This window comes from Oculina patagonica, chromosome 2, assembly GCF_052425735.1.
Source record: "Oculina patagonica isolate OP01 chromosome 2, crgOcupat, whole genome shotgun sequence".
Classification (NCBI taxonomy): domain Eukaryota; kingdom Metazoa; phylum Cnidaria; class Anthozoa; order Scleractinia; family Oculinidae; genus Oculina; species Oculina patagonica.
Genome location: NC_135759.1, coordinates 41,141,520 through 41,169,492, shown reverse-complemented (window position 1 = coordinate 41,169,492; position 27,973 = coordinate 41,141,520). Strand labels below are relative to the sequence as shown.

Genomic DNA, 27,973 nt, shown 5'->3' with positions numbered 1-27,973 from the left:
TCGCGCGCGTAAAATTTCATTTTACGTACGTTTATAATTTTTACGCGCGTTAACGTGCGTAAACAAAAACGCGACAGTGGAAATCCACCTTAAGACATTTTTTGCACTGTACAAAATTATTTTTAAATAATATAAACCCATGGAGAAAAAGCATTGGTTTAGATTGAGAGGACGTTTAAACCATACTCGTAACAAACTTAAAAAGATTAGTTTAAAATTTTTCAACATTTAAGACCCGTAACATTGACAGATCACTGTTGTCAAGAATCCAGTTTTTTGATTGCCTCAGTTAACAAGTCTGCAACGTTACTCTCTGGAGTAGAAGTGTTCTTCGAGGGTGCAGTCACTGGCGGAACAAGGACTTCAATGTTTTGACCTGTAACTTTGTCAAAAAAGCTGTCCATCTGTTTCAGAGGCACTGCATTGTGTAACGTGCGAAGGGGGTTCAGTGATTCCACTTTGGTCATATCTTCGTAAAATTCTGCAACTGTTGGCAAAAAAATGTCCAAATGTTGGCAAAAAAATGTTCCAAATGTTGGGGGAAAAAATGTTAGTATATACCACACAAGTGAATAGTGCTTTTCGCGCGCGCTGATTGGTTAACTCGGAGTTGATTGGCAAAGTGCTATTCACCTCCTAGCAGCTAAAGAGAAACAAACTGCCTTCGCGCGTCGCTTTGTTTACCGAAAGTGTTGTTTTGGTCCACAAGTTATTCACCTTGTGTGGTATATACTAAAACAATTATTCACCTCAGTGTCGGTGAATGTGGTGGACATTTAACTGGCCCCTTTGCGGCTGGGAAAATATCTACCACTATTCACCTCCACTTTGGTGAATTGTTAATTAATGGCATGAGAAGATATATTTTAGTTCATGATTGTCTTTATTTTCGTCGCCTGTCTACTTGAGTACGTAGCAATACAATAGGGATAAAGTTACCGCTTTACGGTACTGAACTATTTATTAATCTTAAAAAATGATCAAGTTCGTCAGTTCTCATGGAGAACAATGTGTTTAACAAGAAATGCCTAGGTTGTGAGAAGTTATAACATGATCATTCAGTATTTGCTAATAAAACAAATGTTCTCACTTGGTGGTTTGCGACTTTTCTTCATGCTGTGCGTAACGGAATACGGCCTAACAACCCAAGGACGTTCAATGGCGTAGGAAAGCTTTCTCAGGGCACGAATGGCAGACGTTGCAGACCCTACAACGGGAAACAAAAGACAGCAAAACATGAAAATTACAGAAATATTGGTAGTAGATCCAATTCCTACCTTAATTAACATGACCTCATTGTCTTGCAGCTCAGTTTTTATAGAGTGGGTTGGAAGTCACAAACATTTTATTTTTTAACCTGGGAGCCAAATTTATTTACAAGGCTAGTAGTCATCCGAGGGGAGATACAGGGCATATTGTTCAATTTTGTAGCAGAAAACACTGATAGTGTAAATATCATCTGACTTCTAAGGCGTCATCATCGATCAATTTCACGGTTAAACAGTAAATTACCAGCATGACAAAGAAATGGCAAGCGTATGAAGGTGTATCTGTAAGTAAATTTTTGGCTTAGAGCTTTTTTCAGAGCAAGACTTAGAAACGAAGAATCAAGTGTTTTGCAATGCCTGCCATAATATCAAAACCAAAGTAATCAGTTTACAAAAATGCGACGAACCACTAAAACAATCAGATCACAAAGCTAAAACACTCAACTTGTGCCAAATGCGGCAAGAAACGCGTGGTTTTGCTTCCTGTTATGTTGCATTAAGACTCACTTAACAGTAAACAGTAATTTGTGTGCATATGGAAGCCACGACCCTTGATAATTACAATGTATCTTTGCATCAAACCTGACTACGAGTTACTTTAAATGATATATACTATACTTTTTTGGACGTATATATACACCATGACTTTTCCTTACCAGTACTGTATCTCCCTGTTGGAGGTCTCTTCTTTACTGGAGACGACTCGACAGACTTCACTTGTTGACCATCCAATTCATCCACTCCTTGCTTATGCCCTACGTCAAAGCTAACTTTTCGTTTGGGAGCATCTGGAGGTTTCAACGTTTCTGGCGATGAAGAACTTTAAGTTACCCATGTGCTGTTTAAAGCTTAACAATTATAGTAAACGAAGTGAGATAAATGTGATCAATTAACCCTTTTTTGATTAGTCAAGATGTGATGAAAGAGTATGTTAACTATAATAATAATAATAATAATAATAATAATAATAATAATAATAATAATAATAATAATAATAATAATAATAATAATCTAATAATAATACAACTACTACTACTACTACTACTACTAATAATAATAATAACAATAACTTTATTTCACGCAATCATTAAGTAGTAATTATAATAATAATAATAATAATAATAATAATAATAATAATAATTATATAGTGCCAATATCCTCAATAACCTCAGAGCGCTTTACAGGAATAACGATAACAATATAAAAACAAAATAAATATAAAAATAGTTTAAAACGTTGCGAAAATACTTGAATGATACGTGATAACGCGACAATGTTTCTGTGGCAGCGTCTAAGCAACAATGCAACCACAACAAATCACCTATAGGTGCCTACAACGTTTAACTAACACTCTGCAAGCCACCAATTTTGAATTAGGGAAAAATGAAACAAAATTATCCCTTATCAACCTTTATTGTGCTTCCCTTTGGTTTTTGTACCAGTCCTCTCACTTTTCAAAGATGCATTTAGAGCCCACCAAATACTTGAGAAGTTAATAGACACTAATACCTTGTACCGTTTTATGTTCCATACACCAACCAAACAAAGCAACTTATCCATACCTTGTGAATCTCTAAAAAGCTTTAAGTTGTCTATCATAGAAACGGAATGTGACTTAGGTCGGCCACTTCTTATGAGTGGTTCTGATGCGTCTTCTTCCACAATACAGGTAACTGAATTTATCTCTCGGCCTTCTTTTTCTTTCTGTAAAATTTCCCTCGTTGCAGTTGCAAAATTTGTGATAAAGTCACTTTCAGATTTGCATCTCCTGCTTCCCGTGACTTTCTTTTTAACGGGACATTCAGGTTTATCACTTGTTACGCCACAAAATCGTGTTAGTTCACTCTCACTGAGGCTGTGCCGCTGTCTGGTCATCAACTTTTCCTCTCTAGGTAATTCATCAATGGACATGCCAGAAGAAACAGCACTGCCGTCCACGCTTGCGCCTAACGCAGAATCAGAGTAGTCATCAATACCAATTGCACATCGTGGAAGCTCATTTCCGGTGTAAACAGTGTCATCATAAGGCTCAAAATCCTCACTTTCTGCTGGTTCCTCTTGAGCTGAAGTGGACTCTAGGCTCTGAGAAGTTCCAACGGTCCATTTAACAGTTTCTGTCATACCATTCTGTGTATTTTCTACAGTGTTATACTGTTCAAGATTTGTGCTTGCAGTTGTAAGAGAATTATTTGATGATGGGTTAAGATCAGAAAAAGATGCATCTTCACTAACAGCACTACCAGACATATCCTCACTTTGGTGGCCACTATCCACCACTGCATTTTCATCAACTGTGCTTATTTTAGTAGCACTTTCTACATCTATGTCACTTGTAGGGGTACTAGCAGAAAAAGATATAATATCGTCTACACTAGCTTTCCTTGGTGGAGTAGTACTTGTTAAGAACTCTGGATCATCCATAGTCTTTGCTCCAGGGCTGAAGTGCAGTTCTACATGAAATCTGTGCTCAGAGAGAGGATCAGCTTTAGGATCTTCATACAACATAAGTACCAGCTGAGTCATGTAGTTAAGCTCGGGAACCTCTGCTAAGAATTCTACAGCTCTCTGCCACTGGTCATCTGGAATATCCTAGAGAGTATCAAAACCAGCAACAGTAACAACATGAACAAAACACACAAATGTCACCTACAAAATAATAAGAAACCCTACAATCCATATCTGTCTAGGCAAGTACTTCAGATGTCGATGAAACATGAGACGGTCTTCAAAATACTCCTAGTCTACGTCCGCTTTCAGTGTTTTGTGCATAGCTATCTTTCTACATCCATCTTTCGACGCCATCTTTCGTCTTTCAACATTATCTTTCAAGGTGCTATTTGTAATTAGCCAATCAAAACTGATGCATACCAGTGTTGGTTTCTCCACAAATTCAGAAGGTCATGCTAGTGGGCTGTGATTGGCAGGTTTTGATCCATCTTGTTTGTTTAGCACTTTGAAAGATGGAGGTCGATGGAAACCGCTTTGCACGTAACACTGAAAGCGGGTGCTGTCCATATTAAGGCTTTGACAGAGGAATACGGGTGGATCAAGAGTGAGGACACTGGGTTTGACCATATGTTTTGCAAACCAAAGGAACATCAGGTTTTCACTGAAACTGTAACTTTAAGGAGTGAGGATGTATTTAGTTGGTACACTTAGGATGCTGGGTCTTATTTGAGGAGACAGTGGTGATGTGGGGCAATTATGGAAGTATTCAGTGTCATTAAAAAGAGGAACATCATCATCATGAACACTGACTTACTTTAAAAAGCTTTCCATATCTAAGAGCATTCACCACGGTGTGTACATGACTCTCGCTAGTGAAGTACAATCTTGTCCGAACATGACGATGAGGAGCTTCCACGCACTGCAGGTAGCTAAAAGTAGGCAAAACGGTAACAAACTAACGAAGATAATCATATCTAAAACTATTATTTTATATCTAATATACTGTCAAGGGAACTAAAACGTGGCAAAACAAGCTTAGCAACACATACATTGCCAAGATACAAAGATATCTAATGAGAGAACATTCTTCCATGATTTCGGTCGGTTTTAATTCCGTTTCAAACAAAAAAGGCCAATGTTTTGAAAATGCAAAATCTCTGATATAACAACCAAATTGCTTAAGGTATAGAAATCTCTTAATTCTGAGATACATTGGTACCAAACTTGTAACTTGTTTTATCGGTGCACAGTGCTTCCTTGGGATGTAATATTAACACCCTGGTTGTCTGTTTCACGACCACTCACCTGTTGTGTAAGGTAAGAGTATATTGTTTCTCCAAGCTCATGAAAACATTGTAACAGCAACATTTCAATGTACTCTCCCTATCTAGCCACTTCTTTTATGTCTAGGAGAGATTTTAATATGCAAGTCTCTGTTTTTTTTTTTTATTTGAGCCGTTTTAACTTGCGTATCTACAGTAATTCGCATTTGCTTTGGTTTTGCATTACTAGGCTAACCGCCCAGTGATTGGTTTAAAAACCCCTGTCACTTTCTCGACCAATCCGAAAGAGAAAACTTAAATCAATCACGACTTCCTCGTGCATGTTTTCCTGTGCATCATGCCGGCTACATGTTATTACTTCAACTTTTGATTGGTTCACTGTCCGTGTCTTTTGTGATTGGCCAGAGTGATTACTTTGTTTTTGGTTTTATGACACTCAATTGAACATTGCTCTAAGCAGCAATTCAAGTCTGAACTGTGGGTGCATTTCGTACAACTGTACATGCATTTACTATATTGCCTGCTTCTTACTCGGTATTTAGACGAGTATGGATGTCTGATGTGTCAGCATGTTTTAGATCTCCTCTGATTTTCTTTAAGAGCCTTGCACACACACTTTGAGCAACGCCTAGCTTCTCATCTGTTGTAATTCCATATTCCTGAAAGATATTTAGCCCAACTTAATTGAAACCATTCGAGGGAAGGAAATAAGGAATAATATCAATGGTTGTTGGGTAGCATTAAAGATAAAAAGGGAAGGAGAGGGTGTAGGCAACAGGAACAGAAAACTTTACAGCTCTGTGCTTATACGTCAGAGATAGGCTATGATCGTTAAAGAATTGATTACCAAGCAAATGGATAATGCCTCTCTCTTAATGCGATCTGTAAGAATTTAATGTAGATCGGTGAAGTGGACTTGTACGTTAATACTGGCACTTACAAGATTCAATTGCTAAGTCACCAGAAAAAGACAGGTCATGTGACTGGCTGTTATTCAAAGTTCTCGTGAAAGGATCAGCACCACAAGAGTTTTTAGTTTTTATAAGATAATCCTTCAAATGAATTAATTTCCTCAAACAAAAAAGTAAAATCAAGAAGTACAAAGTCTTTCCACCTGACGAAAATGCGAACGTCAAGTGATTAATGTGTGATGACTGGCAAAACAATCTTTTTCTACAGGTTTGACTGATTGACCCACCTGCGGAATAACAATATCTGCAAAAGCCTTGGCACACTTGTACAAATCCAGACTGTTACTCAGGTTCAGCTGACTAAATTTGATAATAGAATAAAACAACCCAGTTTGAGGTGTATACAGTCAAAAGTTCTTAAAGTGACTGTAAAAGGTACAAGGGAGGGGTCACGTAAAAGGAGAAGCCGCAAACAAAATTAATTTGCATCACGGAAGGCTTGACATTGATAGATCACTCTAATTCCTGTTTAGTAAAGGAAGAAAAGTGCACAAGGAGTACACATTTACATATTTACTATAACATTCATTCAGTCTTTAAAACCACGCAGAAAGTAGGTTGACACAAATGGAAGTTGGATAACTGATGTCAACGTTTCTTTTACGGATGCATATCTACAATCTTATTGGTACTGGTTGTAACTCCTAAGAGCATCGGCCAAGATGGTGCATTTGGTGATCATGAAGACATTGAGGTTTTGGCACCCATTTCTTTGTTGCAAGGCGTGATTAGAAGCGATGTCTTTAGTGTCAATTTAGGTCTCTCTCACACCAGGGGTATGTATATCCGCTTTCATGACTTTAGGGTGTAATCTACATCATCCAATTTCAAGTGGTGTGTTGCAAGGTTTGATTACAGGCAGCTTCACTCAAAAGTTACTGTAAACTTTTCTATCATGCGCAGTGCACTGTTACAAGGTGCAATTAAAAGCGGTTTCTTTACTCTCAATTTGGGTCACTCTCGTACCAGTGGCACGCATATCTGCTTTCATGAGATTTAGTTTTTATCTATTACATTTAAATCAATCTTCTCACGGACCAATCTTCAGTGACACTGTTGTTCACCCAGTGTATGACTACACATTAATATAAACGGATTGCGCTTGAATGACACTAACTGAATGTGACTGTCTAATAAAAATGTAGACCCTGCACCAACCTGTTATGCTGTACATCATACTTGATACAGTCGTAGATATCTGGAATAAGACTTATATCAAACTGCCCACTATTCAGCTTGAAATCCTACGAGATCGCAAAACAATGTTGGAATGTAATTTTTAATAAACCCTATTATGTGGAAGATTATCTCTTAGAAAAGAGAGAGTGCGTCATATGACCACCGTTTCAGACGCCTTTATTTGCCAGTATTGCAGCTGGCCCTGCCGCTCAAACATCGGCAGGATTAGCCATGAGAGACGATGGATGCAATCCCAGGGGGTTACTCCGGGATCAAATTGACGGGGATGATCGAATGGAGGCAAAACTCAGGACCCAAAAAAATCCCTAAGTCTTCCGACATTGCCCAAAAAAATCCCTGGACCAAAAAAAACTCCCAAAAAAATCCCTAGTCAAATTACCCCTTATTTGCCAAGGCCGCGCCAAGGCACTTTAGTTTGATTTTAATACCCAAAAAAATCCCCTATTTAAATCAAGTCACCCAAAAAAATACCTGCCAAATTCTCCTACCCAAAAAAATCCCGGAATCGAAAATTTCGACCCCAAAAAAATCCTTCGCACATCCCCGTCACTTGGATCCCGGAGTACCCCCCTGGGGATGCAATGCAAGAAGAAACTAACTGACCTGAAACTGCTAAGACTGTCTTTTAAGACGTAAAGAACCAATAATTATGTAGAACTATCAAACGTAAAACATCTGCAGTATTTGATGACATACACAAAAAAATAATAGTTGTGATTGCTAAACTTCGTCCAATCAGTTATCAGCATTTGAAGGGGTCAGTTTGGCAAACACACTAATGTGCTGGTAGTTGAAATGTTTACTCAAGCTCAGCCAGGTAGGGATATATGTTAAATATTAGCCCTGGAACCAACAGAAGGTCATAACAACAGACTGAACATGGTAATTATGCGAATCAGACAGTTACTTATTTTTTAGCCACACTTTTTTTAATGTACGTTAGTTACCTTTTCTAGTTTTGTCCATCTGTGTATCATTATTTCAAGTGTTTCATCTTGGTAAAGAAATGGATCTACGTCACAAGAACAAGGGAAAATGCATTCACATGAGAAATTATCCTCAAGGACGGGAAACGAAGGTCTTATTCTTAATTGTGCATAATAATAACGCTCTTTAGTGCAATCGCCTGAGTGAAAAAAGTCTTGAAAAAATAAAGATTAAAGACTGACGTTTTGACATCCTTAGCAGTACTCTACCGGTAGACACTTATATTGTGAAAACTGTTTTACCAGATGAAACTGCTTAGCCTCTGTAAGTTGATCTGATTGGTTAGTTGGGCCAAAATAGTTAAGTTGGTTTGCAAAATCTGAAACGTTGTTGGTTCGTTGTTGTCAGACCCTATTCAGCCATGCCTTTGTTCTTGTTTACATATGAGAGTTTTGGTATTATATTTTACGCGGAGCGTGTCTAAACGAAAAAGATCACTGTGAAACTGTTAAAGGTAATTAAACAGACTTCCAGTAATGCACAGTGTAATAACATTTCGCTTCACCATACAACTTGGCATCGAAAACGGCGGAGTCTGACTAGGGTCCTTTAATTATACTTTCTTGGTTTCTGTTCAAAGTCTTACAGATGTAAAGAGTCACCTTCGCAATAGTTACACTATATGTATTTAAAGTTTACACTAGAAACGGAAATGCTTTGATTGTGATCATCGTACCTCTTGAATCATAACCTTTCTGAGCAACCAACTCCTTCAGTTGTCCTGTAAGAGTCTGCACCAGGTTATAAATCTTCTCACACATTGTGTAAGGATTCTTGACATAATTCATGGCATTGATCACTGAATTACATCTTGTTGGCGCAAGCTATAATATTTACAAATAAAAAGACCATTGTTGTTGTTGATTTTCTAAATAACCTGAGTGTGGGTTAAGATGACTACTGATCAGTCATTGAAAATATATTCGTATGACCAATTTTACGTGCACAATTAGAATGCAATTTATTTACCTATGTAACACAAAAGAGCTCTCAGGAGCTCGTTAGGATGTGCATCGAATATCAATTTGGAAGTTGTAGTGCTGGTTTGGGAAGAAAACCAGGGTACCCCGGATAAAAACCCTCGGTGCAAGGACGAGAACCAACAACAAACTCAACTCACTTATTTATATATGTGGTGCCAGGCTGGAATCGAACCCGGGCCAAACTGGTGGGAGGCAAGCGCTCTCGCCACTGTGCCACCCCTAATCCCCTGCAAAACATACTTAAAAGCACTGGCTTTAGGTCAGGTTAAGTGTGCGGCCATGGTAGAGAGATTTAGGGGGAGATGCAAATGTACCATAGATGGCAAACTGTCTAAGATTCACCGGCTAAAATCTCTTGAATATAAAACACTCCAGACAAAAGAAAGGGGGAAACTTCACAAACCTTGGCAAAATCTGCCTCCCTGAAATCTTCATTAGAGTGAAGCATTTCATGAAGTCTGTGTTTCACCCTACAAAGGAAAATTGGTTGCTGTAACAATGAGCGCTCTCACTTTGGCCAACTGGTAGACCATAGAATAACAGTACTAATAATAGTAGCCTGATTAAGCTCTCGGATTCTGATTTAACACACAAACGAGATCAGTTTGTCATCACCCAATTTTGCTCTGTTTGTGACTTTGTCACCTAACAGACCGTGCTTCCTTTGCTCTGCACAAACTAAGGGAAGATGATAACGTTTAATGAGATAAAAACCATGATAGACTACAGGGTGAATTCACTGCCAAATGGAATTGTACTTGATAAGACCACTCAAGGGTTGAATTATCAGACACATTGGTGAGTGTCTTGTATCTGTGCGTCCATCCAGTGTTAACACTAATCGTAACATCAACTGAACAACGCCAGAATTTAAGTTTAAAGCTTAAAGGGGCTACGTTACAAGGATTTTGCAGATTTTTGGTCTAAACTGCTCTGAAATTAGTGGTAGCCAACTTAACCCATGTAAATCATTATCTTTGAACATCTAAAGGAAGATATAACCATAATTTGCTGTGAGGGATCAAACCATCGATATTTTGAAGACGTGCCGAAACCATTATTTTTAGATTTCTTACAACACAAATATAAATTTTGGCTGTTCAGAAAATTGTTAAAATCCTTGACAAAGCCCCTTTAAGAACTCGACAATGATGATATTTTATTAGTCATAACAGTGTGCAGTTGTGTGCTCGGACTTACTTTCCAAGTATCTTAGCAGCGTCATTTGAGGTGTCTAGCATCTCTGTAGTGTCACTGTCACTCCGTACAAGATGTACAAGAACAGGTGCAAGTTCACCTTCAAGTGCAAGAAAACCCTACAGAAAATGAATCAAGTATGTAGGCAGACAATTGAATAATATGCTTTCAGCTCCAACCTTAAAACATCAAATAATCTTTAGAAAAGTAAGTCTGTGTGATCTTTCTGGTAGAACTATTGATCGAGAAACATAGGTTCCCTAGTTGATTTTCTTTATCTCTATTTTCTTTTTATCATTCAATCGATCAATCAATCAACCAATCAATCAATCAAGCCTGCTGTCGAGCCAAGTGGCTCATCAGGCCGTAGCTTATTCCAGTTTCTGCATCATTGTCAGCCAGGAGTATTTCTACTCCCCCATGAATGGGATACTAGTCTATCGCTGGGTTACCCCCAGCAGATACCCATTTATACACCTGGGTGGTCTGGAGAGAGGCACTATGGGATTAAAATGTCTTGCCTGAGAAAACAACATAGTGCCCCAACCAGGACTCGAACCTGGACTGCTCGATCTGGAGTCCAGCGCACTAACCATTGGGCCAAGCGTTTCTAGCACTTAACAACAAAAGATGACTCAAACGCAGCTTATTACTACGAAAGTTTGGCTGATTCAAGATGTTGATAATGTTGCATTGCAATACACCCTCAACTAAATGTCCTTTGAGTGCCATGAAGTAATTTATACCTTTGCAAATGCTGCAGCTGTCATTTGCACTCGTCCTTCATCTGATGCATAAATCTTCAAATCATGCCTGTATGTGCTGTGAAGTCGAAGTAGACCACAACCTGACAATTTGGAGTATTTCCCTTGGCTGCCAGGGTACATACTCCTATTTAATAACAACAAGAATGTAACGTTATAGGGGCGTAGACTGTAGTAAAATTATAGATGTACAGATATGATGTATATAAAATTGCACAAGCAAAAAAATAGGTGCAGATCGAGATTGAGGAACAGCGGCTCAACCTAGAAGCTTACACAGCTCTGTAGCAACACCGCAATCCAAAAACATGCCACATTCTACAAATGTTAAGTAATTTTACCGTTACAGTACACTCCTTCAACATAACTTCTCTTTGATTTTTTACACCGCAAAGAATCGCTATTCTCTCTCAATTATTAAGCAGCAGGCACAAAATGCTTTAAATGTGAAGCTGCTTCAATCTCTATAGGATATCTCAGTCGCAAACAGAGCTCGAGCTAGAATTGGGACTGCTTTGCATACTTTATTTAAAAAGATGTGAATGAATTCTGAGAGCCAGGGATCAACGTTGTTTTGCCAAGGCCTTACTTCACTGCCTATTGTATTCATATCCACTTATTGTTTAGTGCTTTGTGCCACAATCCAACAGTCGTCTTGAGAAGATAGAAGAATAATAGTTGATGAAATGAATGATATGATGTCTTTCGTGTATTCACTATGTTAACAATAGTTGAGTCAATTTATGTCTTTAATACCTAAACGCACGACCAAGCTCTAATGCCTGCTCCCTTCCCATCATGGTCAATTCTCCGCCCCACTTGACAATTAGCAGCAAAGAATGATCTTTGTCAACAGGAACCTTCAGCTTGTCATCCCTTCCTTTCTGATCAGCCTCCTCATTCTCCTTTGGCTCTTTTCTTGTTTGAGTTTTGGCTTCTCCACTTTCCTTTCTCTTCACGTCTTGTTCTCCTTGCTCACTATCTATTCCATCTCGAGGTTTTCCAAGATACTTGAATTGAATTTTACGATTAATACCAGAGAAATAACCATACCTGGCAGAAAAACGAGACAACAAAAAGTTTTGCAGATGTGTTTTACCTAACTAACCAGTCAATGAAATAACTTTAATTATGGCACATAGAATGCACAAAATAAGCAGCAACTCTTGAAGAAGTTATAAATATATAAATATAAGATCAATAATACTATAAGAATGTGGGGGATGTATTTTAGGTCTACAATATATAATATAATATAATATTATCATTCAGAGTCATTGGCAAAATAAGTTTCTGACTACCAGGATTCGTAAGATCTAAACTTCTGAATGTTCAAACCATGCAAACGATGGAAATGTTTCACGTTGTGAAGACCTAGATGCCCAAGCCGAAGATAATTTAACCAACCCCCCGACTCCTTTGCTGGTCACACAATATATAGAATTGTTGCTTCCTATTTTAGAGGAGCTTACATTTCCAATACAGTTTTGAGTTGGTGGATTTTGTTTGGCTTTTCAAAGACTGGTTTTCCTTCCTTGATGTCCGCAAGCAAATCCCTGGCAATATTCAACACCTCCTGCAACTGAGTTGGTCTCTTCAACTTGAGCTTGTGTTCATCAAAGCCATTGTACTTCCTAAACAGTTCAATGAATCTGACAGTAGAAATTAGCAATAAGTTCTAGCACTGTAAGTAACCTAAAATATGCTATTACAATCATAGGCGTACGGTGAACCATTTGCCCAAAAAATTATCGCAAGTTGCCCAAATTTTTACGAAAAAGTCGAGAAGAAACGAGGGTCCTGCGATGCACTAATATAAGCTACCATAGGCCTACATATGAAGAGAAAATATTCTCGTGCAGTTCTTGCATATGAATTTATCATATGAGCTCATAAATCACCTTAAAAGAAATAGCTATCTGCCATTTCGACGGCCGAAGATTTCAATGATACGATCTTTTCATTGTTGACTACAGATTTGGCATATGCCCTTTCAATGTTAATAAGTGCGATGTTACTGACACGTTGCCCCATGGTGCTGTTGAGGTAAGTTTTCAATCTGCGCAATGCACACAATGATCTTTCTGCAGAACACGATGTAGCAAGTATCATGCACTGCGAGGATATGTACCACATAAGAAAACTTTGGAGACATATCAAATAGAACATTCTCGTGCATTGTCTCCAGCATTTCTGAAACAGTCATGTAGCCTAATCCGCGCAAACGATGAAAACTCGCGTACATTTTCTGCTCGGTTTTCAGAATCTCGCCGTCGATTTTGTAAAATTTAGCAACGCGGGAGAAGCTTTCTTTATCAGGGTCGTGTTTTACCGTGATATAAATTTCCCAAATTGAGTGACCATCATTGTGTCCATTATTAAAGGAAATATTATAACGTTTAGAAAAGGAAGTTCATAATAACTGCTGGCTTCCACGTACAAGCAACGCTTCTTTGGTGCATTCATCAAACTGTCCATTCACTGGTTCTTTAAATTTAACATCTCACTAGATTCCACGTTCTTTCTGGATGTATCGATTCTCACTGACGTCTCTACTTGAAATGGTGGCCGCCGGAAATTTACGTCCTACAGTTACGAAGATACAGCGCCTCTCGAAATAAGGAATCTTGGGTAAATCTTGTTAGTAAATCTGGTCTCACATTGTCAAGAAAATAATAACCACGCCGACTTCAGGTTAAAATAGAAAATATCTATCTTTTCGAAAAAAAAAAGAAAACTACTTTAAAAACTGGCTTTGCCCAAATTTCTCTTGCTGCCCAAAAAATCTGAGTTGCCCAAAAATTTGGGGGGGGGGGGGGCTGCAGCCCCCCATGCAGCCCCCCCGGCCCGTACGCCTATTATTTACAATTCGTGACAAAAGAATCTGGGACACCTCTATCCATACAGCTATTTCAATTGACGTTGTGTCATCAAAGCTTAAAGCTTAAAGACAAGACTGAAGGGTGGTATGGGTATTCACTGGAACCTTGCATATTGGCCTATAGGAAATGTACAAGTTTTTATTTGTTTTCCTCCCATGAGGCCTTTTCTGTAGTTTTCTTTCACTGTCGTTTCACTGGAGTTTTTAAAAGTCGTCGTCAATTAAGTGTGGCTAAAATTACCTTGGTTCCACATACCTGCAGAGAAAGAAAACGTGCAAATTCGTGTTCGACCCATACTACCTATCGGTCTTGTCTTTAAGCTTTGGTCGGACAACGTTAATTAAAATAGCTGTGGAAAGGAATGTCGATTGCTATGTGTTCCAACTACACTTTCACCAGATCCAAACTTAAATGTGACCTAAAACGAACCCTCTTATATTCAAGGTTGAACTTAAATTGGTTGACAATTTCAGCTGGCAGATAGCAGATTAGTAAGCTACCGATTCACAATAGACAATTCCACATAGTTTTTATGCTCATCATGCACCCTGTACCTAAAACTTATTTACCCAGACCTATAAAAACTGCAAATACCTGCCAATTTATATTAAGAACTGAACAAGTGGATGATTTGGTAACATGTAGCACTATCATTATTAAAGCCTCAAATAATTCAAATAATAGTCCATGGTCTCCTTCCTTGTGTTGTTACGTAGTAACAAAGAAGGTCGATTACATACAAGTTAATGCCATGAACATTACAGTTGATTTCAGTTTATTTTGGCCACCCGCTTTGCGAAGTTCGTTGGGACATTGGAAACTCTGTTACGAAGTTGGCAATTATGTTTTGAGTTTGCGAATCAAATTGCGAACTTCGATACAAAGTTTCCAACCTCGACCTGAATAAACTTCGCAAGTTTGCCAGTTGAGGAGAAACAAGACATGCTGCACGGAAGTCATGGCGATCTGAACTCGATAACTTTAAAGGTCTGGAAACAAGGTTGTGGTGGGAATATCCCAGCAACTCTTGCAGCTCAAGTTGAAAAATACTTGTTTGAACAAATATACTGATGTGAATAAAAATTACAACATGTCTAGTTTCTCCTCAACTACCAAACCTGCTTAATTTTTCTGAATAATCTCTGTCATAGAATAGGAAAAGCTGGAGATGGTAGTTTCTTGATACACCTTAGCTGGAATTCAGTTAAAATCAAACAAATATGTTCTATCTTAGAAGTGCGTAGTTTAACCAGGCGTTGCTGGAACTGAACATGCCATAGAAAACAGTCTCAGACACAGCACAGGGGTTCAGTACCTAAGAACGCCACTGAAGTATAGGACTTGCCAGCTATTGAAATGTCTGACAAGTAGGTTGAACTATGCTGGGAAAGCAGACATTCCTCACTCTGGTTTATTTAGATAAGTGAGAATTGTATACCATTCTCACTCATTAATTATTATGCTGCTCATTGACTTTGTGGATAAGATATGAAAAAGGATTGTGGCCAAGGCAATGAGCGACTGGGTGAGAAAGCACTATTGCTGTGCATTACGTCGCCGAAGGGGAGGTGGGAGGGTCGAAAATTCGCCCGGACTTCCTGGCTTGCATATCTCTTTCGAAATACCCCGAAACAAAGCAAAGGGATCTTTAAATATGGCGATTATGCACATGGTGATTAAGCATTACCTAACGCAACTAGCTATAAACAAACAGGGTTATGTAATCCACGCACTTCTGAATTCCGCATCATAATTATGAATGAGAATAGTCCTATATTTGGGGGCTAAATGTCTCTCTCACCTTGGGTGCCTGACTTCCATTTTCATCTTTTGTTTGGGAGTTCGGTCACCATGTCTGATGATACCAACCACACACCTTAGCTCCAGCATGGTACCTTCCAGAGCTTCAACAGCTGGAATTTCCTCTTGCACATCTAGATTGTAGGGTTTGTACAACTGAGGAGCTAGTTCTTGTACAACAAGACTCATCAACACTTGTGCGGCATCATCATAGTACTTCTTGGATGTTTTGACAAAACTAAAACCATTCACGTCACAAACATACGACTTGCCCGGAGTGCGTAGCAAGTCACAACCACAAACTGTTTGCTAATAGGAAAAAGAAAATGATATGTCAATTAAAAAAGTAAGGAGATCGTTGTTACCATGCTTTACGAAGTTTCATGACAGACCCAAATAAATTTACAGTGTCATACTGTTTAATGAGCTCTATGCCACAATTTCTGCATTCGATTATTACGCTTGAATATTGAAATCTTTGCAGCTTTTTACAGCAACCAAAGCAGATTTGAAGAAAACGAAATTCATAGTCAAATAAATAATATGCGACTTATTATTAACCATTTTTGGTTGCAAGTTCCAAAAGTTAATAATTTATACTTTCTTAATAATGGGTAAATTCTGTGATATTGGTAGCACATTACATTGCAGTTGTACCCTTCATATTTGAGTTTTACTCTCTAATTTCCAGCAAGTTCCATTATTCCTAGTTGTGTTTCTTCTCACAAGTTGCTTGCTTGACAATGTATTTACCATTGTAAGGACAAAGCTAAACCAAGAGAAAAGGGCAGAAGCAAATGTGTACAAGAAGAAACAAGTCCAAATGAGCACTCGCTCTTAATGAATTGGAATTAAGAGGTTAACGTTAAGTGCGTCTCTCTAACTAGGCAGGTATATTTTCATACCAAACAAGAGAATAGGTATCATTCTTCCTTGTCAGAGAAAAGCATTTCAATGGGTTTTAAAAACTGGTCTGTTGATGAAGTTGTGTCTGGAGAAACGTTTGCCTCTTCTTGGAACTTTAATTTTGTGCCAAGTTCTCCCATCCAGACTACTTGAAGCTGTTTTCTTCTTCAAGATGTTTACACCTATGTTAAGCAATTATTGTAACAAGGGTTAACAGTTAACAGAAAGCTGCAATGTCGCCCCTTACCTTGAACAGTTTGCACACCTGGTGGGCCAGTTCTTTCTCGTGTTGATCAAGAATAACTGGGTAACGTATCTCCTTTCCCTGGCTATCCCTTTCAACTCTTCCATCAAGTGATGGAGACTTTCGTGCTTCAGCATGGGCATACTCTGGGCCCACTGTGTACACCTTCAAACAATGGTTAAGTTAAATTAGCAGAAAATCAATTAAAGCGCTAACTGTGAACTGGTTTAAATTGTTTTCCAAAAGGACGTCTAATCTGCAGCTAATTCCTCCTATAAGGTTTGCCATCTGAGATAAAAAGCCACCTGTGACTTCATCATAGCTCACGCTACCTCCCCAGAATTCTGTGGGGAGTAAGTGACCAGACCTGTTATTTTAATAAAAGCCTTCTATTCACAACAGTTGTTGATTTGTATTTTTCGTAGTGTAGGTAGGTAAAACTTTATTTATGCAGGGTGGCCCATTCAGCACAGTGGCTGGTCTCCAGAGGGGCCCTGCTAAATACAATTTCTAAAAATATAAAATTCCTAATTGTTTAAAATAGTTATAAAAATAGAGTTAAAAGCTAATGTTTAGTAATTGAAATAGTTATATAAAAAGAGTTTAAAAACTAAAACGAATTACAAGCATGAACTGGTATATAAAAAAGATAAATATCGTAAATTAGGTGCTATGAATAAAGTGGGCTTTGACAAGATTTTTAAAAGAGGAGAGTGATACAGCTTGTTGGATTTTTAAAGGTAGTGAGTTAAAAACGGCTGTGCCAGAAAATCTAAAAGTACGCTTGCTAAGGCTAAGCTTGGGTTTAGGTAGATGGAGGTCAGCCTTCCTTCGAGTGTTGTAGCCATGTTTATAAATCTGGAACAAAGAAAAATGAATCAAACTAGTTTAAAGTCATGTTGACCTGAAATTCAATTAAAACTGCAATTTATCAACTAAAATTTTGAACTGTTTTCGGGATTTTCCGAGGTTAAGAAACTTTGTAAAACAACATTTCAATCAGTTTTACTGATCTTCTTCAGGCTGTTCTTAAAATGTTGTCAGTATGGCAGATCTTTTTCACGTTCAGCTTGGTAACTGTACTGATCTCTCTTGTATATGATAAAGACATTAATTTTTATTGTCTGGTTAACTGTATGATTTGCTATTGATCAAACATTAGTGAGCTACCACACCATATCAAGTAACCTGTAAGGAAAAAAATTGTTTATTGATTACTGGTAATTACTACTCGGTTTCATTAGCATTACTTGCTTGAGGCCTAACACGCCTCATAATCCCGAGTGTAAATAAAGTTTTCATTCATTCAATGACGGTCAATGCCTTGTTTACCTTCACATCTGTTCCATCAGTGACCACAAAGTCTTCATAGATGTAGGACCCTTCTTTTCGCACAGAGCTCTCGGGTGAGTACACGCTACTTCTGTCTCCAACCTTTCGAAACAATCTCTGGCTCCCACCACCAGCTCCCGAGGGGAAATAGATATACACATTATGGTCTTCGGCATCCACTGGCTTCTCAACAAAGGGTTTTTGGAACACCACATCCCCAATTTGCACTGAATCATCTAGCTCAATAAATTTTGTGTTTATGGGTTTTCCATCCTTATCTCTTTGCAATATGGCGTGTCTTGGCGTTTCTATTCCTGCACTCTCCAGAAGACTGTACATTGTTGGTCTAAAAGGAGGAATAAGCAGTGTCAATATGTGTCAACATAAGCATCCAGATTTATGTCAATTTTTACTCTAGTACCTCAGAAGTAAGAAATAAGATGGTGGCCAGCATGTTTTATGGCTTTCACAAATTATTTGTTGGCTGTCTGGCCAAAGCCCACTTAGGGCTTTGGCCATAAGTCAAGTCTGGCGTAACATAAGATAACAATTCCCCTGGACGTTCGCAAGAAGAGCACCATTGGGTCGTTTAAGTTTGCACTTAAAAAACATTTTTTAAACTCTGAAACCAAAGCCTGATCTATTTTAACTCATGTACATATTTTCTTATATCCTTTCCTTTTTTAGCATTTTTAAAGATATTTGTAATTAGAAGTAGTATACAAATCATTTGTATTTTAAATTAATTATTGTTATTTTAGAGTTTTTAAATTTTGTAATTAGATTATTTAGATTAATTAATTAGTTTTCATATTTCTAGAAATTGTAATTTTTTTTAAAAAAATAGAGGGCCACAGGTTTTTCAGAATTTCTGTTATGTGCTACCCTCTTTAAATAAAGTTGTCTATCTATCTATCTATCTATCCACATTATACAAAACAGAACATCATAATAAGTGTTTCAGGAATTTCTATAGATTAAAAAACCCAGGGGGGGTACTCTGGCTTGTAAATGACAGGGATGATCGAAGGATTTTTTTGGGTTTGAAATTTTCGATTCAGGGATTTTTTTGGGTTGGAAAATTTGGCAAGTATTTTTTTGGGTGACTTGATTTAAATAGGGGATTTTTTGGGTATTAAAAACGGACTAAAGTGCCTTGGCACGGCCTTGGTGTATTTATGGTATGATGAATAAACAAACACGAGCGTGCAATTTTTTATGATTTTCTTTGTGTTATATTATTGCCCCTCCTGGCAATTTAGGGGTAATTTGCCAAGGGATTTTTTGGGGGGTTATTTTTGGTCCAGGGATTTTTTTGTGTAATGTCGGAAGACTTGGGGATTTTTTTGGGTCCTGGGTTTTGCCTCCATTCGATCATCCCCGTCATTTACAAGCCGGAGTACCCCCCCTGGGTTAAAAAATGGCATTGCTAATGCTATTGAGAAACGATCGACAATGACTATCATGCTGGCATTGAAACTAGAACAACAAAGCAACCAGGCCTGTGAACTCCCAGCATACAACAGGCGTAATGCCCAGTCCTATCTGTACAATACTACAGGTCTGGGTACTTTCCCTTTAAACACATACAGTAAACATCTGCGTATAAGAACCTAGTGATTTAAGAACCTACAGGCTGAAATTGGGTATTTTAATACCCAAATATATAAGAACCTATTTAGGCTGGCAAAGAACAATAGGTTCTTATACAAAAAAACACTCTTATTTTGTAGCCAAAATACTGGATTTTAATTGATAGAAATTGTGAAATTTCTGAGAAACACCATGAAAATTATTTGTTTAATTGGAAATCTTTTAAATACAGAGTATAAAATACTGTATAAAATTATACTGGTGCAGCCTTGGGACTTGAATCTGTATAACCTGCGATCAGGCTTTCTTTTTTTCGCGGCGGAGGGAAGGAGAAAAAAAGGAAAGCCTGATACAATTACTTGTCAAGTCGCCTGCCGCCCCCTTATTAAAATATCTGTCAACGTCGTCGAGAATGTCGGTGATGCCATCAGATAAGCGTGATTAGCGCCTTCAAATTATATTTTTACTCTCACGAACATGTGTTTGAATTACCCTTTTGAACGAGCTGATCGGATGGTTTTTAAAATTTGATTTCTGCAAAGGCTGATTTTGTGTAAGGCTCAGGTCAGTCATTTAAAGGTCGTAGTTTTCGTCACTGGCACGGTCTGGCGTCTTTGGTGGTGTGATGTAATACTCTTTAGACTGTCCACAGCCTCTCGATTTTTCAACGCAAAAAAGCAGACGACGTTAGCGCGAAGCGCGAGCGCGCGGGGTCTTACTTCTTCCGTTTTGCGCTGGCGTCCAGTTCTCTCGCCGTTCTCACCGCGCGCTCATCGATCGAAAAACACGAAAAAATAGAGGGCTGTGGACAGTCTAATACTCTTCGACACCACTGGTGATAGATCACACTCTTACCGAATCCCATCGGAAGCACCGCCAAAACATCTTTTCTTTCACAAACTATTCGTTGAGTACACTCCCTTTGTTCATATTTAAATGTTTTGTGAACAAAACTCTTGAGAGATTTTCTAAAACCTAGAAGAACTCGCTTTCTACTTCATTCCGCTCAACCTGCGCTCAACACCCGCCATGATAACAATCATCTACCAATTTTTGTCTACGTGCGATATTTTTGGACCGGAAATTAGACTTGAACTCCAATAGCCAATCAGGATAGAGTTCTAATGCTGCCTTTTGTTTTCTGGCCAATCAGAAAAAAAGTCCAGATTCTGGACTTTTTACAGACGTCTCGACAAGTAATTGTATCAGGCGTTCATTTTTCCGTTGACCCCTCCGCCGCGAGAAAAATAACGCCTGATCGCAGGTGAGAATCTGTAGAGTGCCCTGACTTTTGCTCATGTAAATATGGTAGCCTATGATACTGTTGCGGTTTAAAATACAAATGTTCAACCATTATGACATACTAGTACTACAGTAGCTCTCTGAATGGTATCACTATCATGACAACTCCTACAAATAAGAACCTACTAAGAACCTAATCAGCCTGAGTTTTCGGAAAAACTATCCCAAAATATAAGAACCCATTCAGCCTGAACCCAAAAATTCTAGGTTCTTATACGCGGGTGTTTATTGTGTATCTGTGTTTTTTCAGGGCCTCTCACTCCTCCTCAGTCCCTCTATTCTTCTTAAACTCTCCCTTGGTTTTTCTCAGTTCAATTCAGATTGCTTTCCACTGACAGAGCTCTCTGGTATAACCAATACTGTAGCTCTGGATGTTGAGAGTTGTAGTCTGCTCCATTGTTCTTCAACCCCATCTTCTTTCAAGGACATAATTAATTAAGGTAGTTGTTGCCCCTTAAAGGCACACCTGCATCCCCACTATGACGAGTGATGCTGTTGTTCTGTAGTGTGTCAGTAACGATACCATCAGTTTGTGATTGATATCGACCTCTATGTCTCTGGTGCCATAACCTGGGTATTATTTATTTGATTAGCAAAAATGCCTCACTCAACTGCTTTGGTCTCCTGTAGCTGTGAGTACCTGCTTTCGGTGTCTGCAAATGCTCTTAAATGATACTTGACCGGTCTCCACTGCTTGCCCAGAGGATCATACTGACTTTGTGGTAGCTGGCATTCGTTCCATAAAAGAAGAACAGTTGGGAGTGTACCTTGGGTACTGACTGTGGGGGTCCTGTTGCCTCTAAAGCTGCCACCTTGTCTGGGTCTGGCGATATGCCTTCACTTGAAAACTTCTTTTCAAAGAACTTTACAGCTTGGATGTTATGCCTGCTCTTTTTTAAACTGAATGTGATCCCTTGCTTACACGTATGCCACAGCTGCAGTGCATGCCTAAATGCTTTGTTGTGTTCCTCTGGCATTGTGCCAAAGACTAGGATGTCATCATCAACGCTAACAGCTCTTGTGTTATTGTGATCTCTTCTGCTGTGCTGTTGACTCTGACATGCAATCTCTTAAGTCGTTTTAGCTCCCTATGCATGAAAAATGTGGGGAGCTTCCTGCTTTTTTTCGGCTAGCTCCAACTGAATGTACCCACCATTCACGTCCAAATGGGAGAAATACTTGGCACCACCTAGTGAAGTCCTCAGTTCTCTTAACCAATATGTACTTGTTGGCATCCCACATGTCCAGGGGTTGCCCTTATGTTTTTTTTTTTGTCTTTCTTTGGTGTTAGGATGCCATTGCTGCACCTGTCCATTGGCTCACTTCCTAAATCTTCTATGATATCCATTTCCTCGCATTTGTTAAGAATCTGATCAAATTGGTGTTTGAACAGCAGGGATTTCCTTCTCTGTTTCTGTATGGTGCCTGTTGCCTCCAAGTCTATGTGTATTTTCATGTTGACTCCCAACTTTCCTAAACATGAAAACACTTTGCTGTACTCCTCAACCAGGTCGACTGTTGCTTGCCAACTCTCTTTCATGATGGTTAGTGGCATGCTTGAGGTCAGGTCTCGGTGGTACTCTTCAAGACTCATACGTTTGATGGCCTGACGACTTAGCAATGTGGTGCCCCTTGACCTTTAACCATGTCCATACAAGGCTCAAGTGAGTATTGCTGTTGCTCGAGTGAGTGTTGCTGTGAATTTTCCTACGGGTAGCACTGGCCCCTTCCCTTCTTTGGAGTTTCTATGCTAGTGGGCTGCAGGGGGCAAATGGCTTTAAGCTTCCCATAGTGCTTTTCAGTAACAGCCATAACATCCTGCATATCCAGGCGTAGGCTGATAAGCATGTCATTGATGTGAGTGACTGTTAGATTCCTTCAACTGGAACAAATAGATACACATAGATCTTCTAATGGCTCCTCTTCCTGCGTGTGTGTTGGCTTGCTTTTGCTTCCTATCATTGCCTGCATTGCTGCAAATTTGGACAAAGTGATTCAATTGACCATATTAATTTTTGGATTTTAGATACGTCAGATACGATCTGAGAGGAACCGACATCCTGAAACAGCCAAGGGTCAACACCACCACCAACGGCCTCAAATCGTGGCGTTGCCTAGCGCCAAAGCTGTGGAACTTACTTCCAGATTTGTACAAAACCAACAGATCTCTTAAGGCCTTTAAAAATAGTATAATGAAAATTGACCTTTCGGGCCTTTTAACCTAATTTTAGTAGTATTGACTCATTTATTGTACAGCATATTGTATATATAATAATTACTTTAGATTTTATCTCATCATCCTGACTTATATAGTTTTATTTATTTATTCACTTATTATCATTATATTTATTTATTTGTATGTCCCAATAGAAGAGACAATTGGACGAAAAGGAGGTGTAGAGTTGGCCGCCCGCGGTTTGTGCATCTTGGGTAGGCCGTATATCCTAGCAGGTTGTGACCCACTCGGATAAATGGCGTCATATACCTCTTGATCTAAATGGCCCTTTTTCTTTAAATCCCTGAGAAAACGCTGTAATTTCCCTTCCCGATTTAGGGTGGGGTCATTGCTAAGGGGCTTAAACTTTGACGTATCATTGATTATTTTTAAAATACCTCTATCATACGCAGTTCTATCTAAAACTACTACGCCGTTTCCTTTGTCTGGTTGCAAAATTACAATGTCCTTGTTCTTTCGTAAGTTTTTGAGAATTCCGTGCTTTTTGAGGTCAGCCGATGTGGGACGATATGCGAAGATGTAAGTGTGAGCCAGGTGAGACAGTTCCGTAACTAGTTTTCCAGTGACATAGTGCCCAGGCATAGTGCCCAGTCCTGACAGTATGATACTACAATTGCTTTAACCTCTAAATAGTCCATCAACATAATATTTTGCTTTTTTGATGGAAATGCTCTACAAAACCAAAACATCCTGCTCTGCCACTAATGAAAATTCAATTAGTCACTTCTAAGATCCCAGTAGTATCCTGCCACATTATGGGCATTGGGTTATGACCTGTGTGATCAGGACTAAGTTTACTTTACATTTTTTATCCTAAACTACCGGTAGATGTAATTAAATCAAGGGTATAAAATTAATCAGCCTACTATATTCTTGTCCTTTTTCATTTCTCTTTTTCTTGTTGTTTTGTATACACTGGCTGTATTTAAAATTTTGAAATGGGATAAATAAATAAAATGAAAATGAAATGATAAAGAGCATTTTGATTCAATTGTCAGTTTTCTCAACAATTCTAGCAGTAATTATTTACCCAAATCACTATAAACAAAAAGCTACCTAAGGCTTCACCAATTGAAGTTCTACCATTAATTTTAGTAACTATTTAACAAAATTATTATTCACGGAAGTGGAGGTAAATATCCACCGCATTCAACAACACTGAGGTGAATAATAATTGTTTTAGTATATACATGTACCACACATTTGAGTAACTAAAGGACCAAATTAAAACATTTTCGGTAAACAAAGCGACAAGCGAAGGCAGTTTGTTTCTCTTTAGCTGCTCGGAGGTATATAGTACTTTGCTAATAACCTCTGAGTTAACCAATGCAATCAGCGTGCCAAAAAGCACTATTAACTTGTATGGTATAAATTATATACTAAATAACTGTAACTCCTTTTCTCAGCCAACGAAATATCAGGAACGCAGTCTGAGATTTTTAAAAGGTTGTAATCCCAGGTCAACCAACCTGTCCATTAGGGCATACTGCATCTCCAGATCGTTAAGAACAAAAGGTTTCCTTAGCTTGGCATATTCAATAGCTTTCTCAAGTGGAAACCCACTAGAGTAAAATGAAATCAGGCAGTCACAGATGGGCCATTCCTCAACAGGGACATTCATGATGGTATCGTCAGGAAACACAAAGATGTCCACACAATCAAACACAGACATCCGATTCAGAATCTCTTGCATTGGTGGAGATTTAGTCTAAAAAAAAATAATTGCAAATTGTCTGATCACTTGTTAATTTAAACTTTCAGGTTAACTTTTAATTAATTCTCTTAATTATCTGAGCTGAACAACTTCAATGTACAGCACATGTTAATAAAACTGGATTTTTGTGACCTGTTAATGGTCAGATTAGCACACAATAGTCCTGCACTTACCTTATTGTTACTTATTTTCGCGGGCACTTAATTTCGCGAAAATTGAACGGCCATATTTCGCGGGACTTAAATTTCGCGATTTGGCCAAAAAAATAAGATTACGGGAACTTAATTTCGCGAAAAGTGTCAAAATACTTGTTTACATTAACAAACAGTAAGTCTCAAAATTGGTGGAACTGATTTTAATTTTCCACTGCAACAGTTTCCAATGGCATTGAACAAAACCATATAACAAAACAAAACTTCAAAAACAGTTTAACATGTTCCTTTGTAACAAAGTAGAGCTAGTTTGACGACTGTACCAAGGTCATTAGGTAGTTAACTGACGGCAACGTTGAATATTCATAACGAATTATATAGAAGGGTATTAAATTTCGCGTTGTTATTTTTCGCGAGAACCTTTTTTCGCGGGTCTTAAATTTTCGCGATTTTTTGAAAATCGCGAAAATCGCGAAAATTAAATCCCGCGAAAATAAGTAACAATAAGGTATATCCTAAGCTGTGGATAATATCTGTCGTTATAATGCACCAATTAATTTTCATGTGCACTCACAAAACGCATCACATGGTACAAAACTGGATGACAGGTATCAGGCAATATACCCGTCTGATTTGATATCCATCCCCCAATTTTATCGACAAGTACAAAACAAACAAACAAAGTCCCCTTTTCAGGTCTAACTTTTTAACCAAATCACAGTGTTAAAAAAAAACTATGTAAACCATCCATTCATTTCAACTGCAGTTACACTGTGACTATTACTGTAATTTTTCTCCTATTTACGGGCAATAAAGCGCATTGGAAATTAATTGAAGGATTATAAAATAATTTACCCCTTTTTGGCTTCCTCAAAATTTGACAGTTGCTCTCAAAGCTTCATTCTCGGCCAACTGTTCATTTTTTGGACAATGAATCCTTCATCCTCAGGCTTTATCCTCCAATATAAATACCAGCTGCCTGAAGTGGTTATTTACTTAATTAATATAATGTGATTTACCTTTTTACTCATAGCGCAGATGCCAATCCTGATCTTAGGTATTTCATCTTCATCATCGTCATCTTCATCACAATCCTCATCCTCTTCATCATGTCTGTTGAAAGGTGTTGGGTAATCACCCACTTGTTCAAACAGCTCAAGGTGAGCCACAGACATGATGTTGATTGACAACTGTTATTTACAAACCATCTTCTCTCATTTGTAAATATGTTGTGTAACTGCTCTGCAAGAGTAAGATTAATTGCAAATTAGGGTCAGGGGCGTAGCCAGCTTTCTGAAGAGTTGTAGGCCTGACTTGGCCTTCTTGAGGGAGGGGGGAAGGGGGGTTCGGGGTTTTGCTCCAGAAGGTCACATCTGTCGGCTGTGATTGGTAGATGGTTGGTTTGTTGGCTGTTGCCATAATTATGATTGACGGCAGCGAAAAACACATTTGTCAGTTGGATTTTGACTTTCAGAGTTTGCAATGCACTGAAAACTGTAAATATAAATTGTGTTGTTCCAGAAAATATCCATACCCCTCCCATGGAAGGTTTTTTTGGTTTGAATCCCCCCACCCCTCTGAAAATTACAGTTAAGGTGATTCCACTGAAATAGAAGGAGTATTAAAAATTTTCTGAAACTTGGTCCAGGTTACAATTATGTTATGAGGATTAAAAAAATAAAATAAAAAATGGGGGTCACCGCGCTAGTTTTTGTGTAAAATGGATGGCATTATAGTAAATATACGGCCCGCGAGGTATATATTAGGAACCCTAGTAATCCAAATGGGGATTGCTATTGTTTCGAGAAAAATCATTTTTGCATTAAAAAATTAGTCTAGTTCAACAAAATAGACTTTGATCTTATATTAAAAACTATTCTTATTGTACAGGAATTAAGATAATGAAGAAATTAAAGATTTTGCTCTGTGCGCACGTTAACGGCACTACCTTAAAACGTGCTTTTTACGGCACTAAAATTAAAATATCTCAATGTAGAATTTTAAACTTTTCTTTAAATTGCAATATATTGTAGACAACCGTATGACATTTAAATTATTGCATTAAAAAATGGGGGTCACCGTGCTCGTTTAAGAGAAAATGACCATATATTTCCCTACCGAGCTTAGCCTAAAGGGAATCTCGTAGTGTTCTGTGCGCGCGCAAGCTCGTGCGCGCGCTAAATGACGCGAAAACTTATGCGCAGCTAGGATGCGCAATGCAATACCGTGGAATCACCTTAAGCCCCATACTTTTCTTTACGAAGATTGGCTTTTGACACCCCCCACCCCCTTGGAATATCCAATGACCTTCCTTGGGGTCGGTATCTTAATACATGTTACTTAGTTGTAGCATGCAGCTACAAGATCGGCGTTTGAATGGAAACGTATAATATAATGTTGAAAGTACAATCTGCGCTATGCGCTCCTTGCTGCAACGCATCGCGTGAGTAGCGTGAGTATTTTTCATTGAACACAAAAAGGGGGGATTAAGTTAAGCTTAATTACTGTCAATTTACATATGGAGGAACGATAATCAGATATACAAGTCAATAGGATTGTTATCTATGAATATAATATGAAGCAGCTCACAACATCTGCCTACTTACCTTCGACTAACGGAGAAGTTTATACACCACACGATTAATGAAAGAAAATAACAACATCGATCGCCATGTTTTTATTCGCGGTTACACAGCACTAACGACTGCGTT

The 27,973-nt window shown here is 38.4% G+C and overlaps 1 protein-coding gene across 2 annotated transcripts; it reads right to left on the bottom strand.

The window, feature by feature from the left end:
* Window positions 1-217: 217 nt before the first annotated feature.
* On the bottom strand, window positions 218-27,950 carry LOC144640930 (inositol hexakisphosphate and diphosphoinositol-pentakisphosphate kinase 2-like). Of its 2 annotated transcripts, none has more exons than XM_078499995.1 (21): window positions 27,869-27,950; window positions 26,282-26,504; window positions 24,866-25,104; window positions 18,266-18,611; window positions 16,937-17,098; window positions 15,785-16,092; window positions 12,574-12,753; window positions 11,858-12,154; window positions 11,084-11,228; window positions 10,341-10,456; window positions 9,544-9,610; window positions 8,834-8,981; window positions 8,118-8,182; window positions 7,129-7,214; window positions 6,198-6,270; window positions 5,531-5,658; window positions 4,531-4,645; window positions 2,831-3,857; window positions 1,925-2,074; window positions 1,091-1,207; window positions 218-487 (listed from the first exon to the last, which is right to left on the bottom strand). In XM_078499995.1, the coding sequence occupies exons 2-21, from the start codon at window positions 26,435-26,437 to the stop codon at window positions 261-263; spliced, it is 4,152 nt and encodes a 1,383-aa protein (XP_078356121.1). In that variant the 5' UTR covers window positions 26,438-26,504; window positions 27,869-27,950; the 3' UTR covers window positions 218-260. The 2 variants fall into 2 exon arrangements, with proteins under 2 accessions (XP_078356121.1, XP_078356128.1); XM_078500002.1 differs by having other exon boundaries at window positions 26,282-26,499; window positions 27,869-27,924.
* Between the last annotated feature and the right edge of the window lie 23 nt (window positions 27,951-27,973).

Excerpts from the sequence above, each read along its gene's own strand:
- LOC144640930 (XM_078499995.1), bottom strand. The coding sequence starts at position 26,437 with ATGTCTGTGGCTCACCTTGAGCTGTTTGAACAAGTGGGTGATTACCCA. Across the intron at positions 12,155-12,573 it reads CTCAAAACTGTATTGGAAAT|GTATGGTTATTTCTCTGGTA; the intron begins GTAAGCTCCTCT and ends TTTTTCTGCCAG. Across the intron at positions 4,646-5,530 it reads CATACTCGTCTAAATACCGA|CTACCTGCAGTGCGTGGAAG; the intron begins GTAAGAAGCAGG and ends GCCTACTTTTAG.